The sequence below is a fragment of the Theropithecus gelada genome, chromosome 15 (genome assembly GCF_003255815.1).
Source record: "Theropithecus gelada isolate Dixy chromosome 15, Tgel_1.0, whole genome shotgun sequence".
NCBI lineage: Eukaryota > Metazoa > Chordata > Mammalia > Primates > Cercopithecidae > Theropithecus > Theropithecus gelada.
In genome coordinates this window covers 76,337,546-76,358,982 of record NC_037683.1, presented here as the reverse complement: position 1 = coordinate 76,358,982, position 21,437 = coordinate 76,337,546, and the positions used below count along the sequence as shown (strand labels likewise).

The window sequence follows — 21,437 nt, the reverse complement described above, 5'->3', positions numbered from 1 at the left end:
CAAGATGTTCAGTCACCTTGAAGACGCTTTTATCAGAAAGGGGGAAACCTTTCTGATAAAGGTTAAGGGGTAACCTTAAGCTGTCACCCCTCTGAAGGTAAAATCAAGGTGCGTTCAGATGTTGGCTTGTTGTAAATTTCTGTTTATATTAATAACATACCAAATGTGGATTTGTTTTAATCTTCGGAACTCTTTCCGGTGAAAACCTCATTTACAAGAAAACTGGACTGACAGGTTTCACTTTCTGTTTCATTTCTATACATAGCTTTATTCCTAGGACACCAACACCACTCGCTACCCAAACTGAAAGCTTCCCCGATTCCGCCGAAGGTCAGGAAAGTCCAATGCCCGGCAAACTGGATTTGCTGCCTTGCGCAGAGGTGGGCGGGACCCCGCCTCCGGGCCGGGCGCCAAGTTGAGCAGCTGGCACGCCTCGCGAAGCCCCAGTCCTGAAGCCCCAGTCCTGCGCTGCTTCCCGAGGCTCCGCACCAGCCGCGCTTCTCTCTGCCTGCAGGTAGGGAGCGTTGTTCCTCCGCAGGTGCCCACGGCCCAGCATCTCTGGCTAACTCGCTGGGCACCTTAGGACGGAGGATCTCTACACCCTTTCTTTGGGATGGAGAGAGGAGGAGGGAAAGGGAACGCGATGGTCTAGGGGGCAGTAGAGCCAATTACCTGTTGGGGTTAATAAGAACAGGCAATGCATCTGGGCTTCCTCCAGGCGCAATTCAGTTTTGCTCTAAAAATAATTTATACCTCTAAAAATAAATAAGGTGGGTAGTATAGGATAGGTAGTCATTCTTATGCGACCGTGTGTTCAGAATATAGCTCTGATGCTAGGCTGGAAGTCTGGACACGGGTCCTAGTCCACCGTCAGCTGCTTGCTAGTAATATGACTTGTGTAAGTCATCCCAGCTGCAGCAGATAAGTAAGTCTCTTCCTGCGCTAAGCACGTCCAGGACCCCTGAACGGAATTTATTTGCTCTGTCCATTCTGAAAACCCAAAGGAGTCCTAAAAGAGGAATGGAGGAGCCTAAGAATAAAAATAGTATAATAAAACATTTCTTAGACATGTTGACCTTGGCCTATGTCAAAGTTCAGTCTGGGTTTGTCTTATAACATAAGGAGTAAAAGTACCATTGTTCTACCTCTTTTTTTAATACTTGAAAAAAAATTTACTGTAGATGCTTTTCTATTAATTAAATAACCTTCTAAAAAATGTTTTTAGTGCTGCATTCGATTAGGTTGGATAACTAAATGAAATTAATTCCTCACTGTTGGGTATAAAGGTTATTTACAGTGGTTCTGTCTTAGCCATTCACTGAACATCATTGCATAGATCTCTGGAATATTGCTGATTGTTTCCGTCAATACACTTAGAAGTGTAACTACTTAATCAAAGAGACTGAATATTTTAAAGGCGTTTTGAAGAAAACTGAAAATGCTTTCCAGAAAGGATGTATCAGTTGACAATGATGGTTGTCAACAGTATTTAAGGAGAACTATGATACTCTGAAGAAAAACTTAGCCTTTCTCAGTAGAAGCAGGTAGGCAGGGGCCACATGACAGCAGTTAGAGTGTGGTCTTCAAGGAAGTCACAGAAATACTGTGGGGAATTGAAACCCCAAGTGGAAAATGTACAAGAGTGTCTCAGTGTGACTGAGAAGGAGGTTGGGCTTGGGGTTTAACTTAAGAATTTTTTTTTTTTCTTTTGTGGAGATAGGGCTTTTGTTATGTTACCCAGGCTGGTCTCGAACTCCTAGCCTCAGGCGATCCTCCTGCCTCAGGCTCCAGAAGTCCTGGGATTACTGGCCGGAGCCACCATGCAGGCCTCTTGCTCATACTTTTGAGAAAGGAAGCTTAACCTTTTTCTTTGTTTGTTTGGTTTTGGTTTTTGTTTTTTTTTGAGACGAGTCTCACTCTGTTGCCCAAGCTGGAGTGCAGTGGTGCAATCTCAGCTCACGGCAACCTCTGCCTCCTGGGTTCAAGTGATTCTCTTGCCTCAGCCTCCCGAGTAGCTGAGACTACAGGCACCCACCACCACGCCCACCTAATTTTTGTATTTTTAGTAGAGATGGGGTTTCACCATATTGGCCAGGCTGATCTCGAACTCCTGACTCAGGTGATCCACCTGCCTCGGCCTCCCAAAGTGCTGGGATTACAGGCGTGAGCCACCGCGCCTGGCCACTTGACTTTTTCTCTATCTCTTCCTTCTACCCATCCTACACTTGGAAGATAGAGAAGTAATATCAGTTCCATCGTGTTATACTGGGCTTCCCCCAGGGACAAACCCACTTCCTCAACCTGAATGAGCCATCACTTCTTCCCCAGTTTACATTTCATTGCTCTTTGAATGTCTCCGTTCGGATATGGGAATTCACATATGGTCATAATTCTTACCTGAAGAAGACGTCAGTCTTCTTCTCTTAGACCAACTGCCCTGATGTGAGGTTTAGAGGTTAAAGAACATGTGTGTATTTACATGATCTTTGTATTCTGCCTTTTCGTCCCTCACTAATGACAGCTGAACCCCAAGGAAATAGAGCTGTGGAGGAGAGGGTTTGACGAGAAAGTAGGTAAATATTGGATCTAATCCATCATCTTCCAGGAAACCTCCATTACTTCTAAAAATTTCAACCAAATTCGTTAAAGGACAAGAACTCCACCAGAGTAGGCCATAAACATTGGCAAAATTAGTTGCAATCTATGACTAGATTTAATGTCCCTTTGTTTTATTCACATATGGTTATAATGCTTTGCTTGGAATTAGGGGTATTTTAAGTTTTCTTCTGCCTAGCAAGTGTATTTGTGCTTATAATACAATAATTATAAAATATCACATTAATATTTTATAACTGTACAGTTAACTCTGGCCCAAGGAAAAGATAGTCCGGTAGATGCTGCAGCCCGATTTTGTATCTAACCCTGGCAAGAGGATAATGACTCATGTTATTTCATTTACCCTTTTTATCTTTCAACATGAAGGGCTCATATAGGTCGATAAGAAACCAGTGATATAAACAGACCAAAAAATGATCAGATCTTTCACATTAGCAAAAAAAATATATTTTTTAAACAATACCCAACTGGGTGAAAATACAGTGTAACAGTACCAAGTATCAACATGTGTCAAGAACCAGAAAAATGTTCGTTTTCTTTGATCAGCAACACTATTTGAGGAAATCTATCCTCAGGGCCTAGCCTGGGGCCTGGCACACAGTAGGCACTGAACAAATATTTGCTGAACACACACATACTTATGATATTTTTAAAATTGGCAACAATCCGATACCTAATAATAGAGGAATTAAATATTATGGAACTGTTCAATAAGATGCTTACGAATATCATGCAGTAAGATGGGCAATATTTATATCATAAGCTTAAATGAAACAAATGGGTATTAAAGGTATGGTAAGGTTATAAATTACTTTTTAAAAGATTAAAGGGAAAAGACTGAAAGATATATACTGAAATGCTCACAGTGGTGACAAGGTTCCCCAGCCTTGGCACTATTGACATTTTGGGCTATGTCTTTGCTGTGGGAGGCTGGCCTGTGCACTGCAGGAGGTTTGGCGGCACTCTTGGTTTCTACCCCTAGATAGCAGTAGCAACCCTCCCTCAACCAGCCCAATTTTGACAACCAAAAATGTTTCCAGGCATCACCAGATTCTCCCTGGGTGAGAGTGATGAAACAGTAGGTGATTTTCCCCTTCTTTTCTCATTTTCTGTAATTTTGTCACATTACATTAATAATAAGGAAAAAACATAAAAAATAGATGAATTTATTATTCTACCTCAGTTTGGATGTTTGGACTCCCTTTTGGGGTTCTTTCCATTATATCACTTGGTCTGCTAAACAGTCTATGGTTTGGCAAGGTGAAATGATTCATGAAATTTTGTTTTTATTTTTTACCTGATACTAAAAGTAAAACATTCATTCGCTTGAAAATTTGGACACAGAACACCAAAAAAAATCCATAATCTCATCTCTTTTTTTCTGTCTTTTCCTTCCTTTTTTCCCTTTAAAAACAAGAGTGAAAACCTACCGGTTCTCCCTCCAATTTAATTCCTAAATATAATCACTGTTAACATCTTGGACATTTTCTGTGTCTAAACACACATACTCACTTTTTCTTTTTTTTAGCAAAAAGTGGATTTCTGCTACATGTAGTGTTCTGCAACTTCCTACATGTTTACAAAATCAGTACATTTACATATGCTGAATTCAGTCCTTAATGGTATTATATTTTGTGAATATAACAAAATTTATTTAACCACTTAGACAATCTAAGATATTCTCAGTTTGCTGTTATGAGCAATGCTCTTCCTTTACATATACATATGTGTGTGTGTGTGTGTGTGTGTTTGTTTTAGTAGGATAGATTTCTAGGAGAGTGCGAAATGTCATATGACATCCACATTTACAATTGTAATAGGAAAAAAAAAAAAATTCCTCCCATTAGTGTGTGAGAAAGCCTATTTGTTCATATCTTCACAAACACTAAATATTAGAAATATTTACAATTGTGTTCAAGCTAAGAAGTGAAAAATGGTATTTCATATCTTATAATTTTTGTTGTGAGATTGAACATATTTCCTATGTTTACATGTCATCTGTATTTCTTATTCTCTGAACTATACGTTATGACCTTTCACTTATTTTCCTCATGGGTTATGTGTAGTTTGTGTAGTTGTCTTATTGATTGTTAGGAGCTATTTATATATTAGGAACATTAATCTCCTGTCTTATATGTATGTGGCATTGATTAGTTGATCATTTGTGAGTTCATGTCTGTATACAAAGATTAGAGAGGCAGTAAGAGGGACAACTTACCTCTTTCTTATCAAAGTTTGTAAATATATGTATAACAGAAGAGAGAGAAAACATTAATAAATGCTGAAATAAAGTATAAATCTTTTACTCCACTACTTCAACATAAACTACAAAAGGAGAGTGACTTTTCTTTCATGCTGACTTCCATATTCCCCATGCCTAAAATAGTGCCTAGCACAGAAGAGGTGCTCAGTGTTTGCTAAATGAAAGAATTAGTAACATTTCAAGCAGGATGACTAAATGAAGAATAGAATCTAGGCAGATACTCTGGAAGAGTGACTGTGAGTCATTCATGGTCTTGGTATGAATTAGTCAAATCCAGCTTTCTCCCCTTCCCACTCCCCACTGTTAGTAGAATAATCTGTTTATTGAGAGAATAGATTTATAATTTAGAATAAGTGAGAGGGGCAGAAGAGGAGATTTTGAAGGATGGCACCTGAAGGAGGACTAGCATGGCTGAGATAGTGAAGTGGAAGTCTTGGAAAGCTAAAGGGTAAGATGAAAGTATTTAGCCGTAGGGGGAAAAAGCATTGACAGGTTGGAAATGTAAAAGTCAGATTCTCCTTGCTTTGAAATTTTGTACAGGGCAGGTTCTACTAGGTATGTTACAATGCAGAAAAAACATGAAATAGTTGAGAGGAATTTGGTGAAATATTATCTTCCTGGCTTCTTTTGAGTGAGCAGATTTTTTTCAGGGCCTGTAACTATAATAAATTTGAAACTTCTCATCTTTTAGTAACTTTTTTCACTTAAGTTTATGTGGCTGTGGGCAATGGAATGAAGGTATTGAACTTCCTATTCCCTGCTGGGTTTCCACAATTACAAGTCAATCATGACTGGTTATTAGAAGACTATTTCAATTAGAACCACCAAGTCCCATAATGTCATATTGTGTGTTTAATTATTAAGTAAAGCAGTCTTCTTTTTGTGTTTTCCATAATTAGCACATTCCAGAAAGATGAGGATATTTGCTGTCTTTATATTCACGATCTACTGGCATTTGCTGAATGGTAAGACACCAAATCCTTCCATTAGGTTCTATATTTTAAATATTTTAACCATGAGTTTAAAACTAAAATGATAATTTAAAATGCATGCAATTTTCTTATAGAGAGAATATTCTCTTCTTTCTTCTACTTTACACAATGACAAAGTCTTTCTTCTGCTTTACACAATGATAAAGTTCCCTGTGTCATTGTGTAAAAATATAGAGAATATAGACAAATTGAAAGACACAGAATAATCCATTACCCATTTCCCAGGGTTAACTACTGAAAATATCTGGGGAAATGGCCTGTATGTATATATTTATTTGTTTGTTTTCAACAAGGCCAGGATCTTTCAATCTTTCAATCTTGGTTGCTCTGTGACATGCCTTTCCTGATGAGAATACTCTAAGGAAGAATTGTAGGATACATGGAAAATGTCAGGGTAACACAGTACTGGCACCACCCTGCGGTCCTTCCTGAACTCCATACCAATGTACTTCTTGCCAGAAAACTGATCAAAAGTTTAGGGAGGTAAAAGGAGGTGTTAGAATCTACCATTCCCTCTATGTAGGAAGCAAATAGGTGTCCAGTCAAAGGACATTCTGGGGATGTCTACATGAAACCAAGTCTCCTGGTTGTAAGTACTCCATCTCCATATAATATTTCTACAGTAATATATGTTTATAAATTGTGGGGGCAACTTGTTTAGCTAATTTTATTATTCTGTTATTGGGACACTATGTCTCGGCATGAGACATAGTGTCCCAAAACATATTTCAAGCCCATTGGATAAAATATGTATTTAGCAAGTTCTTAAATATAATGATAACATAACTGACCAGATAAGGTGATTTTTAAATGCTGTGCCAACTTTATAAATGTTTTGAGGAATTTTCCCTTTTCTGAAGGTTATTCTTCTTTCTTTTTAGCATTTACTGTCACGGTTCCCAAGGACCTATATGTGGTAGAGTATGGCAGCAATATGACAATTGAATGCAAATTCCCAGTAGAAAAACAATTAGACCTGACTTCACTAATTGTCTATTGGGAAATGGAGGATAAGAACATTATTCAATTTGTGCATGGAGAGGAAGACCTGAAGGTTCAGCATAGTAACTACAGACAGAGGGCCCAGCTGTTGAAGGACCAGCTCTCCCTGGGAAATGCTGCACTTCGGATCACAGATGTGAAATTGCAGGATGCAGGGGTTTACCGCTGCATGATCAGCTATGGTGGTGCCGACTACAAGCGGATTACCGTGAAAGTCAATGGTAAGAATTATTATAGATGAGAGGCCTGATCTTTATTGAAAACATATTCTAAGTGTTGAAGACTTTTCATTCTTATAAGTCCATACTTATTTTAAAACAGAATAGCATAGTCTCTTCATTCATTCATTCAGTTCATTAATTCATTCACGTAAGTCTCCAATTAGCATTTCTTGAGCACCTATATGATAGTCACTGGAAATCCAGAGACAACACAGAGCCATGTTCTACAGTATGTACAGTTTTCCAAAAATAATTCCTAGTCTTTAGTTTTTTATTATAAATGTAATACATATACTTGCAAAGAATTCAGATACTATGGAAGAGATCAAATGAATTGCAAAAGTGTTCCTCCTCCCTTCACCACTATCTCCCATGAGATAACCAAGAGACACTCCAAGAGAGTAACCATTATTTGTGTGTCCCTCCAGAAACTTTTTTATTCAACTACTATTTTTTTATTTTATTAGGTCTGTCAGTTTTCCTTTTTTGAGCCTCTCTATATCAAATGCTAATAAATATATTCAGATCAAACCCCACTGTAAGGTTCATATTAAAAAAGACTTGAAGTCTCCCTATGAAGACAAAAAATAATCATATTAAGTGTAAAAGAACTTATTCTTCCAGTACAGTATAAACTATACTCACCGGCCATATATTCATCTTGAAAATCTATACTGATGTTGTCTTGGGGAATTGAAGAGGAACTAGGAGTGTCAATTCCTGGGAACTGACCCACAGTTATGTCATCAGGTCACTTGAGTTCGAAGTTTTGTGTTGGCACTAGCTAAGTAAAGGAAAACACCTCTGCTTTCATTGTTGAGTTTCATAGAATTGAGAGCTGAAAGGATCCCAGGCAGGAGCAACTAATCCAAACTCCCACAAAGAACAAAAATCCCCCAGAGGATCTTCTGTTCATGTATTTCCTGCAGTGGCGTCCCTGTCATATCCCACAATGGCATCCCTGCCATTTGGACTCCCCTTCCATATCCTGTTGAAATTACTCCCTAATAGTAAGCTGAAATCTGCCCCTCTAGTTGTAGTTTTGGAATTATTTCATTTCCATGATGACCTTTTAATATTTGACTAGAATCAAATCATCTCCCCTTGGTATTTCCATTCCTGGACTAACTACCATCAATCTGAGGGCTAACAATACAAGTAGAAAAAGTCTACACTTGTCATTGATCACTGATCAATGATTAATCAATGATCACTGATAATTATAAACTCAAAAACAAAATCATGTAGGGATTAAGAGAAATGTATCAGTTTTATGTTGTATTTCTGGTCCCTGATTCTGGCTCAAATAATGCTACTATTGTCAAGAAGATATCACTTGTAAAGTAGATTTAATTTTCATTATATTTTACCATGTGCTTCTCCATTCACGGCATTTCTTGAGATGTTGTGGTTTATACTTTCAGTTTTTCTCCAGTCCATCAGCAAATATCAGGCATCTACTGTGTTCCAAGATATTAAAGAAATCATCATGACTTAGCCTCATCAACAGCATTGCTAGATCTGGGATGGAAAAGAGTATAATCCTGGCAGTCAGGAAGAAGGCTGCATAAAGTATAAGTTTCTGCTTCCAAAGAAGATCTCTCATCAGCCTGTAGGGAGTGTATAGGGAGGGGACAGCTGTCCTTGTAGTAGCAAAGGGTTTTATTCAGGTCATCTGGGCTCCATAATATCCCTTGTGTATCTGCAGTCTCCTTTGCCATGGATCAACACAATAGGAAATCTTCTGGCACTGATGGTTTTTCCAAGGGGGAGTTCTTCAGGGAGCAAAGCAAATGACCAACCAGGTTTGAGGACCTGATTTGACAATTCCATTTTGTATTTTAAATTAGTTAATTTGCATTCTACTCCCAATCCATCTTGTCATTTGCAGACAGTGGTTTTGGGGTTGAGTTGAGCTATACCAAAAGTCTGAACCTTCTGCACTTAGAACAAGGAAGGCAACCACCAAGCTTCACTTGCACTGAGGCAGTGTCTCCAATGGAAACGAGGTAGCTGGCTTGCAGAAGCTTTCCAACTCAGGGAAGTAGAACTCCTGAGTCACCTCCATATGCAAATGATTTCACAGTACTGCTGTTGAACTTCACTTCCCATCACAGCAAATGTGTGGTAACATAGCTTTGCCACAGGAGTTTACTCACCATGGGATTTTAAAGGTGAAACATTTCAAAACTGAAATTTGAAAGAATTTAGTTTTGGATTCACTCAATTATCATGATCACTTTGGGTGTTATTGCACCTTTCATGTTTGTGAGTTTAAATACCAGACTCTCAGGCCTCTAACTTTCAATTAAAAGTGTTTTTCTTTAATCACTGAACCTAATAGCAGGGAAAACGAAATGTTCATTCAGACTTTCAGGACCTTCAATGAGATGAGGCAGCTGAAAGATCAAAGTGTTGCATAGTTATCCCAGTAAAGCTATTTGGATCGTACGGACCAGATCAACTGCTGTCATTCCCCACCAACCCCATCTTTCCCCAAAATTCCCAGCCCTGTTTAAGTGTTCTCTGTAGCATTTATCTCTATCTAGTATATTGTGTAGCATATCATATCATACTTTTCTATTTTGTTTATTGTCTCTCTCCTCCTAGAATATAAACTCCACAAGCACAGAGATTTGGGTCTGTTTTTTAATATTGTTTTATCCCCAGGGCTTGACGTACAGTAGAGTGGTAGTATGACAAAAGCACACAAAAAATATTTGTTGAGTCAATGAATGAATGATTTCCTCAAATAGGATTAGCCTAAAATTTTGGAAACATGAACAGACTTGGATATATGAAAATTTATTTCCAAAACTGTTCATCAGGAACTGTTAGCACCTTCTAAAGGGTACATTGAAGCAGCAGTAGTAAAAGGAGGAGGAGGAGAAGCAGCTCTGCTACTACTACTATCGAGTACTACTACAATTAGCACTTGCTTATTCTGTGTGTTAGGTCCTGTACTGAACATTCTGCCTAAATTAGTTCATTTCCTCCTAGAAATGACTCTGTGAGGTAGGTGCTTCATCATGTAAGATGAGTATTTTTCACACTTCACTGTCTCTGAAATCTGAGTGTGTCTTTCAATGATGGAATCTTTGATTTCATGATAAGTGGTATTATTCCCATTTTAAGGATGAGGAAACTGAGGTCCAAAGAAATTAAGTAATTTGCCCAAATTCACCCAGCCTCGTAAATGATAAAGCTAGTTCTAAATCCAAGCAGATTGGCTCTGAAGTCTGGGCCCTTAATAACCACTTATTGCCTGTATTTGCACCTCTGGTGTATGTATCAAGTTATATATTGGCTTCAAAACTATCATGACCTTTTCTTGATTTTGATTGTTCAATGTTAGTATAGTGTTCTAGATCTCGTAGACCAGGGGTCTGCAAAAAATTTTGATTACTCACCTCATCTGTAAAACATTTTAAACTTGTGTGTCTGTGCAGGCACATTTGTGTGTAATTATAAAAAATTTATTATCTATTAATATATAGGTTGTATCGTAAGAAATTGCCATTTTTGAAGAGCAAAAAAGGTTGAATATTACCAGTTTCATCTGGTTCAACCTAATAGACATTTGTACAAAAACAGACATTTTAAGAGGATGAAATAAAAATTTAATAAACAATATTTTCAATTTTTACTAATTGTGACGCTTCACTATTGTTAGCTAATATGTCAAGGCATGATATACCTTAGGGTGGAATTTATCATTAACAAAGGTGGATAGTGTCAATAATCTTGAGGTTTGTGTTTTTTTATATAACACTGTGAGGTCTAATTAAGTACTTAATTGTTTACAACCTCATACAGTCGCCAATAAGAAGTGTCACTTCTGCTGTTTCCTCTGGGTTGTGCTTGAATTATTAGTATTATCTTCAATCCTCAGTTTCTTTGTGGAAAACTTTTTAATTAGTTGTTTAATTTTGTAAGATGGTTAGTTTAGTCAAAATTAGATAAGAGAATCTGAAAATCCATAATTACCCCAAAGCAACCCACTCATAAGAACTATTATTTTTGTGTTTTGAAATCATAATTTTATTGATTTCCAGTGTTTCCACTGGTAGTGGTTTCATTGATGTAGGAGTATCAAAACATCACTCATTATTTATTTCAGTTTTGTTTGATCCTAGCTGTTTTGTGTTAACTCTGAAGAAATTACATCACAGATCTATTGTTGTCCTTGGTAAATGAATGGAGAGTTAAGGCTCTAGATCATTAGTGGTTATGCTGTAGTATTAGGAGTAAAAAAAAAGATTATATCAACAAAATAAGAACATGTTAATGTACTTGTAATAGATAAACATGAATAAAGCTCTTATGCTATATAGATGCACTGAACAATCTACTAGAATTGTCAGCAAACGGTATCTTAATCCTAAAAGGGTCCCAAACCAATGATCTAAAATTGAATCAAACTTTCTTCCCTGAGCATAATTATTTAAGTGATTTATTAAAATAGCCAGCATTTAAAAGCTTAAAATATAAGTATCATAGTGTGGTATCCTAGATAGATCCCAGAACAGAAAAAGGATATTAGGGAAAAACTGGAGGAATGGAATAAATTATGCAGTTTAGTTATTAATAATGTACTAATGTCCTTAGTTATGATCACTGCACCATGGTAAAGTAAGATACTAACAATAGAGGAAATTGGGTAAGGGGTATATGTAACTCTACACTATCTTTGCAATTTTTTTGTAAATTTAAAACTTCTAAAATAAAGAACAAATTTAAACATTAAAAAGTGTCACCAGGAACATGTATCACTGTTTACAGATGAAACAGTATGTATTTTTATATCTAATTTCTGATCATTGGCTTCAAATCAGAAAAGTGAATGACACATCAAGATCAGGTTTTCTGTTTACTAAATAAAGTCTAAGAAAACAAAGCATACCAGCTGGAGAGATTCATGTTTATAAAGACAGATTTATAACAACAAAAATAAAATATCCAAGAATAAATTTAAGAAGAAATGGGGCACTATGTAAAAAGTATAGCACTTTACTGAGAAACATATGAAAACCTGAATACATGGAGAGAGGTATTTTATATTTGAATAGAAAGACTGCTGGTTTAAAGATAATTCTCTTTAAATTTTTTTTGTAGAAATTTAAGAGGTACAAGAGCAGTTTTGTCACATGGATATATTACATAGTGGTGAAGTCTGGGGTTTTAGTGTAAATTAATCTTTACATTTTGTTTGAGCCCAATAAATGTACCAACATGATTTTTATAGCAAGATAGTCATTCCTATTAACCCAAACTTGTCCCAACTTTGAACTGAACTGAGGCAGAGCTAGCAGGTGTTCCCCACTGCTGAGGCATCTGAACATTAAGCGTATCCCTCTGAGAACCAGCCTGCATTGATCCTCTTTCTAATGTAGACAGCATCAAGCTATATATCTAGTTCTGTGCTCAGCAAAAGCCCTGACTTCTTTTTGCTTATGTCCTAGCTCCATACAACAAAATCAACCAAAGAATTTTGGTTGTCGATCCAGTCACCTCTGAACATGAACTAACATGTCAGGCTGAGGGCTACCCCAAGGCCGAAGTCATTTGGACAAGCAGTGACCATCAAGTCCTGAGTGGTAAGACCACCACCACCAATTCCAAGAGAGAGGAGAAGCTTTTAAATGTGACCAGCACACTGAGAATCAACACAACAGCTAATGAGATTTTCTACTGCATTTTTAGGAGATTAGATCCTGAGGAAAACCATACAGCTGAATTGGTCATCCCAGGTAATATTCTGAATGTGTCCATTAAAATATGTCTAACCCTGTCCCCTAGCACCTAGCATGATATCTGCCTATCATAGTCATTCAGTGTTTGTTGAATAAATGAATTAATGAATAACATTATATTTACAAAATGTATCCTAATTCCTCACTTCCATTCATCCAAATCATATTGTTACTTAATAAACATTCACCAGATATTTATTGAATATGCCTTTTGTTCCATGCATTGTAGTACTCATTTGACACACATAGAATAATAAGACTCACGTTCACACTCTTCAGGAAACAGATAAAAAACAAATGAACAAACAAAAAACAGGCAATCCAATACCATGTGGGAAATGCTTTCATACCATGTGGGAAACCTGGGGGAATACCTGAGAGGAATATTCAATTCAGGCCATGTTTCAGGAATCCAAATCCTGGCACATCAGAGCCGCCTCCTTCTTACTAGGGTTTCTGTGGCAGGAAATAAATGGAACGTATTTTTCTATCTTATGCCAAATAGGAGGGACCCTTTCTCCCCTGTGCCTCTCCCAAGGTAGTCTACAATATTTCAACGCTAGCAGTCTGTTTAGTGCACAGGACATGAGGCTGTGTATCCCTGGGCAAATTGCTACACTTCTGTGTGCTTCACTTTCTCTGTAGGATTATAACCTACTGAGCAAGGTTATTGTGGGGGTCAAATTAGCAACAGTGTATGAAAATTATTTGAGACCAGTGCCTGCACAAATTCAACTATTTTTTTTTATCTCACTACTCTATAGAAGTAGGTAGGGTGGGAGACAGAGTCTGATGGGAGGCTCAGAATGTGAAAGAAAGTGAGGTGAGTGAGCATGATATTTAATATAAACACAAAGATATTCTGAGAAGAGCTTCTCACTTCCCTCGCCCCCAATAGATGTTGACAGGAAAATGCCATGTACTTCAGCAAAAACAGCTGAAAAATTAGACATAAAAGTCAATCAATAGGAAAAGATAATCCAGGATGGTCTTGTGAACAGAAAGAGGGAAAAAAAAAGTTTAGAAAATGATGGGGATGCTCTTACTGGGGTATGAGTCCTCAGGTATTCAACTGGCTTTCAGTAAAAGCTAGAATAGTGGGTTCCTGCCATTTAAAAGCTGTTTTATGACAACTTACTTGTTGGGTGGCCTACAGTAACTCACTTAACTGTGCTGAGTCTGTTTCCTCATCTGTAAATTGGGGATTTTTTTAAATAACTGGCATGCCTAACTCATAAAGTTGTTCTGAAACTGAAATAAAACATATATGAACAGGCATTGTAAACTGTAAGTTACGGAAAAAGCTGGCTGTTGTTGTGTCTTTAAAGCTTCACCTGGGTAGTTAGAGATGGATCATGGGTCTCAGTGAAGAGCTGAGCCAGGCAGGAGCTGACTAAGGGTGAGAGGTGGGAGTTAGCAATCTCTGAACATCTGTGTGCCATGGGACCCCTTTTCCTCCTGCATGGTACCCCAGACAAGGAGCCTAGTAAGAGATACTAATGACTTGTTGTCCAGAGATGTTCAAACTGCAGAGAAAGATAAGACAACAAGCATTGGCCTCCAATCATGATGACAGATAGGAGGAGGTGGGAACTCCTTAGCAGTGCTGGTTGGTTTTCCATGTTCTACTGTGGGCCATCTCTGCCATGTACTGTAGGCTACTAACTTCTATATTAAAAAATGCAAGAGGGGCCGGGAGTGGAGGCTCATGCCTGTAATCTCAGCACTTTGGGAGGTCAAGGTGGGCAGATCACTTGAGGTCAGGAGTTTGTAACCAGCCTGGCCAACATGGTGAATCTCTGCCTCTACTAAAAATACAAAAATTAGCCAGATGTGGTGGCGTGCACCCGTAATCCCAGCTACTCGGGAAGCTGAGGCACGAGAATTGCTTGAATCTGGGAGGTGGAGGTTGCAGTGAGCCAAGATTGTGCCACTGCCCTCCAGCCTGGGCAACAGAGAAAGACTCTGCCTCAAAAATAAATAAATAAATAAATAAATAAATGGAAGTGAAATAATCAAGGCCACCATTTAATACTGAGTAGCCACTCCATGTGGTTCTGTGCTAACACATTATAAAATATTAGCCTCACAAGAAATGTATTAGCATTTGTATTTTGTACACTGGTTAAGTATCTTGCCCAAGACCTCAAAACTGGTTAAGGGGCAGCAGAATTTAACCCCAGCGCCACCTTTTCAAAGTCTGGGCTTCTTACACTTCTCCATGCTGCTCCCATTTTAACAGACGTATCTTGCCATTCCAGCCACTCAAACTTTGGCATTTAAGAAAATTATCCTAAAGCTAAACTAAACTTCAAGGATGACTATTCTCCTGATGACCCCTTCCCATCAAAATTTTATCTTTAGTCAGTTTGTTTTTGTTTTGTTTTGTTTTTCAGAACTACCTCTGGCACTTCCTCCAAATGAAAGGACTCACTTGGTAATTCTGGGAGCCATCTTTTTACTCCTTGGTGTAGCACTGACATTCATCTTCTATTTAAGAAAAGGTAGTATTTCCTTAATTGCAGTGGTCTCCACTGGGGATGAGGAGGGGGTGAGAATTGGATCATGGCTGCAAGGAAACCTGACTTAACCTCTGCAGGGTGGTGCAAAGGCATTCCACTATTCAACAGTAATTATATTGAAGCTGCATGGGATCACTGGGTGAAGATGAGGTGTAAGGGGTGAGGGACAGGAGAATGGGTATGGATGGAGGTAGAAGATGCAGTGTCATACAGTTTTTTTCTATCATGAAAATAACCACAGACTTACTGTAAAGAAGGAGCTAAAATGCCTGTCATTTTCAGTTGCATTTTAGTTTTGCATTAGTTGCACCCAGCTGGTTTCTGGGTACTCTAAGTAATAAAAATAGTTCCTCTGTAGAACTGTAGTATTTTCACCATAGAGTATTTTGTAAAATTATTGGTAGAGGATGTTACATAATTTGCATGTGTTCCTTTCTCCATTTACCTGTGGGAACAATTAAAATCCAGGAAAATGAGTATATTCAAATAATTTCCTCCCATTTATGATGATTCAGAGTAAATAATTCCTCCGATACTTAGAGAAGTATACCAAGAGATCCAGTGATTGTATAGAGTTGTCTGATGTTAAATAGGGAAGTAGAATATGGAAGGGAATTCCAATAGTCGTTGAAAAATTCCCCACAACCCCTTACATGGGGGAAAGTGGTGTTAACTGAGAGAGTAGAGATAAGCTGTTACCAAAAATTATGTTCTTAACAGGATTGAGATAGCCAGAATATAAGGATCAAGTTTCAATGACAGTAAGATCCTGAGATGCAGTTGATTTGCACAAAGAAATAATTGTTGCCAGCTTGCATTTTGAATATTTCTCTGGAAGAAGAGATTAGTTGGCAGCAGAAATGAATAGAAATCAATAGATATTAAAATACCTCAGAATTTGGTTCATCTCTGGGAAAAGATGAAAAATAAAAGTGTATAGTCCTCAAGAAAATCTGGGATCAAAAGCATGTGCCTTACCCTATTGAATTAATTAACCTCAGAAGTTGGGAACTGTGGAATAAGGATGTCCACCAGACTTCCTAGGGATTACAAATGTTTCATAGAACTTGAAATTTAAACTTGGGTCACTGTATGGGATGTAGAGCTGTGCTATATGGAAATAAAAATGATTTCTTTTTCTCAAGGGAGAATGATGGATATGAAAAAATGTGGCATTCGAGTTACAAACTCAAAGAAGCAACGTGGTAAGAATATCAGAAGGAATTGGGAAGTAGAAGGCAAAGGAAACAAAAAGCTAAAGCAATAACAAAGAGAAATCCATTAGTCATAATCTCCTCTCCTTTTAAAGAATGCTGGTTCCCCTTTGCCTCACAACTAATACAAGAACTTCTCCACCATCTCAGGAAGTTTAGGGATGGCCTTCAAGAGTAGAGAGTAGGGAGCAGCTCTGTGGAGAGAGGAGAGGAGCAGGGAAGGGGAAGGAGTCAGCTTCTCTTTGCTAATCTGTTGCCCTGCACCCTAGCAGCTCCCTGCAGCAGGGGACAAGGTTGACTTAGGTGGATGGATAATTAATTGATGCTAAAATATTGTGTGTCAGTATTGTATATTGTAATACTATGTTAACTGCGCCATGCACGGTAGCTCATTTAATCCCCCACCCCTTGCCATTACCAAAAAGAGAGAGAGAAAAATACTAGAATTATCCTCATTTTACAGTAGAGAAAACAGAGGGTCAAGAAGATAAAGTAAAGTGCCCAAGAACACACAACTGATCACAAATATCAAGCTTGGGGGCCATTAGCCTAACCACAGACCCTTACTCTTAACCCATCTGCTTCAATCCATTTTGCTACAAATGTTTACATTTATAAGCAGGGCAGAAAAGTCTCATCCAGTTTATTGAACTAAGAAGAAAGTTATATTAAGGTTTCTAATTTTTTTTAATGTAGTTAGAAACCAAACTTAACAATGAGCCCAAGTTTAAAGCAGTCTAATTAACTTGACAAGCTCAGGCAAGTTTCATTCTGTGGCCCGTAGCATCATCTTTGTTGTAAAGCTAAGCAGCAAATGTTATTTGGGTCATCCTGGGGGGAAAGTCATCCCAATTTGCTCAAGACTGAGGGGTTTTTCAGGATATCATGTAAGGATAATTGGGTACAAATATAACCTGCTTCTTTCTCTCATTTCAAATGTATCATTTATCATCTCAGCAACTATGAGTTATGTTTTTTATTAGATTTCTTGTTACTTTTTCCCCAGACCGCTCCCCATGAAATTAATATACTATTATCACTCTCCAGATACACAATTGGAGGAGACGTAATCCAGCATTGGAACTTCTGATCTTCAAGCAGGGATTCTCAGCCTGTGGTTTGGGGGTTCGTCAGGGCTGAGCATGACCAGAGGAATGAATGGGCCCGTGGGATGCATGCAGTATGGGACTTAAAAGGCCCAAGCACTGAAAATGGAACCTGGCGAAAGCAGAGGAGGAGAATGAAGAAAAATGGAGTTGAACAGGGAGCGTGGAGGGAGACCTTGATACTTTCAAATGCCTGAGGGGCTCATCGGTGCATGTGACAGGGAGAAAGGATACTTCTGAACAAGGAGCCTCCAAGCAAATCATCCACTGCTCATCTTAGGAAAACGGGTTGAGAATCCCTAATCTGAGGGTCAGTTCCTGCAGAAGTGCCCTTTGCCTCCACTCAATGCCTCAATTTGTTTTCTGCGTGACTGAGGGTCCCAGTGTTGGAACAGTATTTATGTATGAGATTTTCCTATTTATTTTGAGTCTGTGAGGTCTTCTTGTCATGGGAGTGTGGTTGTGAATGATTTCTTTTGAAGATATATTGTAGTAGATGTTACAATTTTGTCGCCAAACTAAACTTGATGCTTAATGACTTGCTCACATCTAGTAAAACATGGAGTATTTGTAAGGTGCTTGGTCTCCTCTATAACTACAAGTACACATTGGAAGCATAAAGATCAAACCGTTGATTTGTATAGGATGTCACCTTTATTTAACCCATTAATACTCTGATTGACTTAATCTTATTCTCAGACCTCAAGTGTCTGTGCAGTATCTGTTCCATTTAAATATCAGCTTTATAATTATGTGGTACCATACACACATAATCTCCTTTCATCGCTGTAACCACCCTGTTGTGATAACCACTATTATTTTACCCATTGTACAGCTGAGGAAGCAAACAGATTAAGTAACTTGCCAAAACCAGTAAATAGCAGAGCTCAGACTGCCACCCACTGTCCTTTTATAATACAATTTACAGCTATATTTTACTTTAAGCAATTCATTTATTCAAAACCCATTTATTAAGTGCCCTTGCAATATCAATCACTGTACCAGGCATTGAATCTACAGATGTGAGCAAGAGAAAGTACCTGTCCTCAAGGAGCTCGGAGTATAATAAGGAGATTAATAAGAAAATATATTATTACAATCTAGTCCAGTGTCATAGCATAAGGATGATGTGAGGAGAAAAGCTGAGCAGTGTTGCCAAGAGGAGGAAATAGGCCAGTGTGGTCTGGGACAGTTGAATGTATTTAAACATCTTAATAATCAAAGTAATTTTCGTTTACAAAGAGAAGTCAGTACTTAAAATAACCCTGAAAAATAACACTCGAATTCCTTTTCTAGCATTATATTTATCCCTGATTTGCCTTTGCCATACAATCTAATGCTTGTTTATATAGTGTCTGATATTGTTTAACAGTTCTGTCTTTTCTATTTAAATGCTATTAAATTTTAAATTCATACCTTTCCATGATTCAAAATTCAAAAGATCCCATGGGAGATGGTTTGAAAATCTCCACTTCATCCTCCAAGCCATTCAAGTTTCCTTTCCAGAAGCAACTGCTACTGCCTTTTATTCATATGTTCTTCTAAAGATAGTCTACATTTGGAAATGTATGTTAAAAGCATATATTTTTAAATTTTTTTCCCTAAATAGTAACACATTATATGTCTGCTGTGCACTTTGCTATTTTTATTTATTGTAGTGTTTCTTATGCAGCAGATGGAATGAATTTGAAGCTCCCAATGGTCAGGACACATGCCTTCTTTGTTTCTAAGTTATCTTTCCCATAGCTTTTCATAATCTTTCATATGATGTAGTACATGTTAAATATGTGCTACATATACATTTAGACAACCAGCATTTGTTAAGTATTTGCTCTAGGACTGAGTTTGGATTTATGTTTGCTCAAAAGGAGACCCATGGGCTCTCCAGGGTGCACTGAGTCAATCTAGTCCTAAAAAGCAATCTTATTATTAACTCTGTATGACAGAATCATATCTGGAACTTTTGTTTTCTGCTTTCTGTCAAGTATAAACTTCACTTTGATGCTGTACTTGCAAAATCACATTTTCTTTCTGGAAATTCCAGTAGTGTACCTTGACTGCTAGTTACCCTGTGCCAGAAAAGCCTCATTCGTTGTGCTTGAACCCTTTAATGCCACTAGCTGTCATCACTACACAGGCCTCCTAAGAGGCTTCCTGGAGGTTTTGAGATTCAGATGCCCTGCGAGATCCCAGAGTTTCCTTTCCCTCTTGGCCACATTCTGGTGTCAGTGACAAGGAATACCTTCGCTTTGCCACCCGTCAAGGTTGAAGAAACAGCGTCTCCAACAGAGCTCCTTGTGTTATCTGTTTGTACATGTGCATTTGTACAGTAATTTGTGTGACAGTGTTCTCTGTGTGAATTACAGGCAAGAACTGTGGCTGAGCAAGGCACATAGTCTACTCAGTCTATTCCTAACTCCTCCTTGTGGTGTTGGATTTGTAAGGCACTTTATCCCTTTTGTCTCATGTTTCATCGTAAATGGCATAGGCAGAGATGATATCTAATTCTGCATTTGATTGTCACTTTTTGTACCTGCATTAATTTAATAAAATATCCTTATTTATTTTGTTACTCGGTACACCAGCATGTCCATTTTCTTGTTTATTTTGTGTTTCATAAAATGCTTAGTTTAACATCCCGGTGGAGAAAGTTACTTGGAATATTTGCAGCCTGCTTACCAGTTCTTTCTTCATTGCTTCTGTGTTTATACACCATGCTTTTGAATCCTGCACAATGAAAAAAGTATCAAAAGAATTTATTTTAAAAAAGAATGTACTGAAAATTTTCATTCTCTCTCATTCAGCAGCTTCTTTTTGGACCATACCAAGAAGAGTCAAAATCCTGTCATCTACATTGAAGATCTAAGGGAGAGAGGGTGGGAGAGAAGGAGTGGAATTCAATAGAACTACAGGGAAACAAAGGGACTTACCTCTAAGAAAGTACTTTTCCCAGATCTGTAAACGGGTATGCAATCCAGTGCATATGAAGCTGGATGTATTGCAATCTTCCAGTTTTGAAAACAAAGCGAGAAGCCTAGAACTAAGCCAGGTTGAGGATTTAGGGCTAGCAATGGTTAGGACCCTATATCTGTGGTTTTAAAACAAGCATGACAAAACTTATCATTCAAGGAATTATAGACCTTTTAATGTGTTATCCGGTTAGATTTTAGTCAGAAATTCCGTTTTAAAAGTCTTTATCACTTGTTTGAATCAGATACTCTCAAAGGATTATAATGGCTATTCTAAGAATATGAGTTTGACTGTAGATGTTTTTGTTTGTTTGTTTGTTTTTGAGACAGAGTTTTGCTCTTGTCGCCCAGGCTGGAGTGCAATGGCACTATCTCAGCTCACTGCAACCTCCACATCCAGGTTCAAGTGATTCTCCTTCCTCAGGCCCTCGAGTAGCTGGGATTACAGGCACCTAACACCACTCCTGGCTAATTTTTGTATTTTAGTAGAGACAGGGTTTCACCATGTTGGCCAGGATGGTCTCGAACTCCTGACCTCGGGAGATCCACCCACCTCAGCCTCCCAAAGTGCTGGGATTACAGGCCTGAGCCACCATGCCTGGCCTCTAGATGTTTTTAGTAGTAATGACGATGCACTATTTTTGCTAGCCCTTGGGCAGTCAAAGCAATAAATATGGGTGCTAGACATCAGGATATCTGGCCTTCCTAATCAGGAAAGAATATGGAGAACTATTCTTCCTGGCTTGCCTTGGTGGTATGGAAATTTTGTGACATTTGAG

At 38.1% G+C, this 21,437-nt stretch overlaps 2 protein-coding genes across 3 annotated transcripts in view; one reads left to right on the top strand and one right to left on the bottom strand.

The window, feature by feature from the left end:
* The window catches only part of PLGRKT (plasminogen receptor with a C-terminal lysine), a 259,215-nt gene that overhangs the window by 87,285 nt on the left and 150,493 nt on the right, over positions 1-21,437 (bottom strand). The window lies entirely within an intron of this gene.
* Positions 298-20,323, top strand: CD274 (CD274 molecule). Of its 2 annotated transcripts, XM_025359081.1 has the most exons (7): positions 298-514; positions 5,779-5,844; positions 6,753-7,094; positions 12,557-12,844; positions 15,244-15,351; positions 16,515-16,574; positions 17,631-20,323. In XM_025359081.1, exons 2-7 carry the CDS (start codon positions 5,793-5,795, stop codon positions 17,651-17,653), a joined length of 873 nt encoding a protein of 290 aa, XP_025214866.1. In that variant the 5' UTR covers positions 298-514; positions 5,779-5,792; the 3' UTR covers positions 17,654-20,323. The 2 variants fall into 2 exon arrangements, with proteins under 2 accessions (XP_025214866.1, XP_025214869.1); XM_025359084.1 differs by lacking the exon at positions 6,753-7,094 and having other exon boundaries at positions 407-514.

Excerpts from the sequence above, each read along its gene's own strand:
- CD274 (XM_025359081.1), top strand. The coding sequence starts at position 5,793 with ATGAGGATATTTGCTGTCTTTATATTCACGATCTACTGGCATTTGCTG. Across the intron at positions 7,095-12,556 it reads GATTACCGTGAAAGTCAATG|CTCCATACAACAAAATCAAC; the intron begins GTAAGAATTATT and ends CTTATGTCCTAG. Across the intron at positions 16,575-17,630 it reads AAACTCAAAGAAGCAACGTG|ATACACAATTGGAGGAGACG; the intron begins GTAAGAATATCA and ends ATCACTCTCCAG.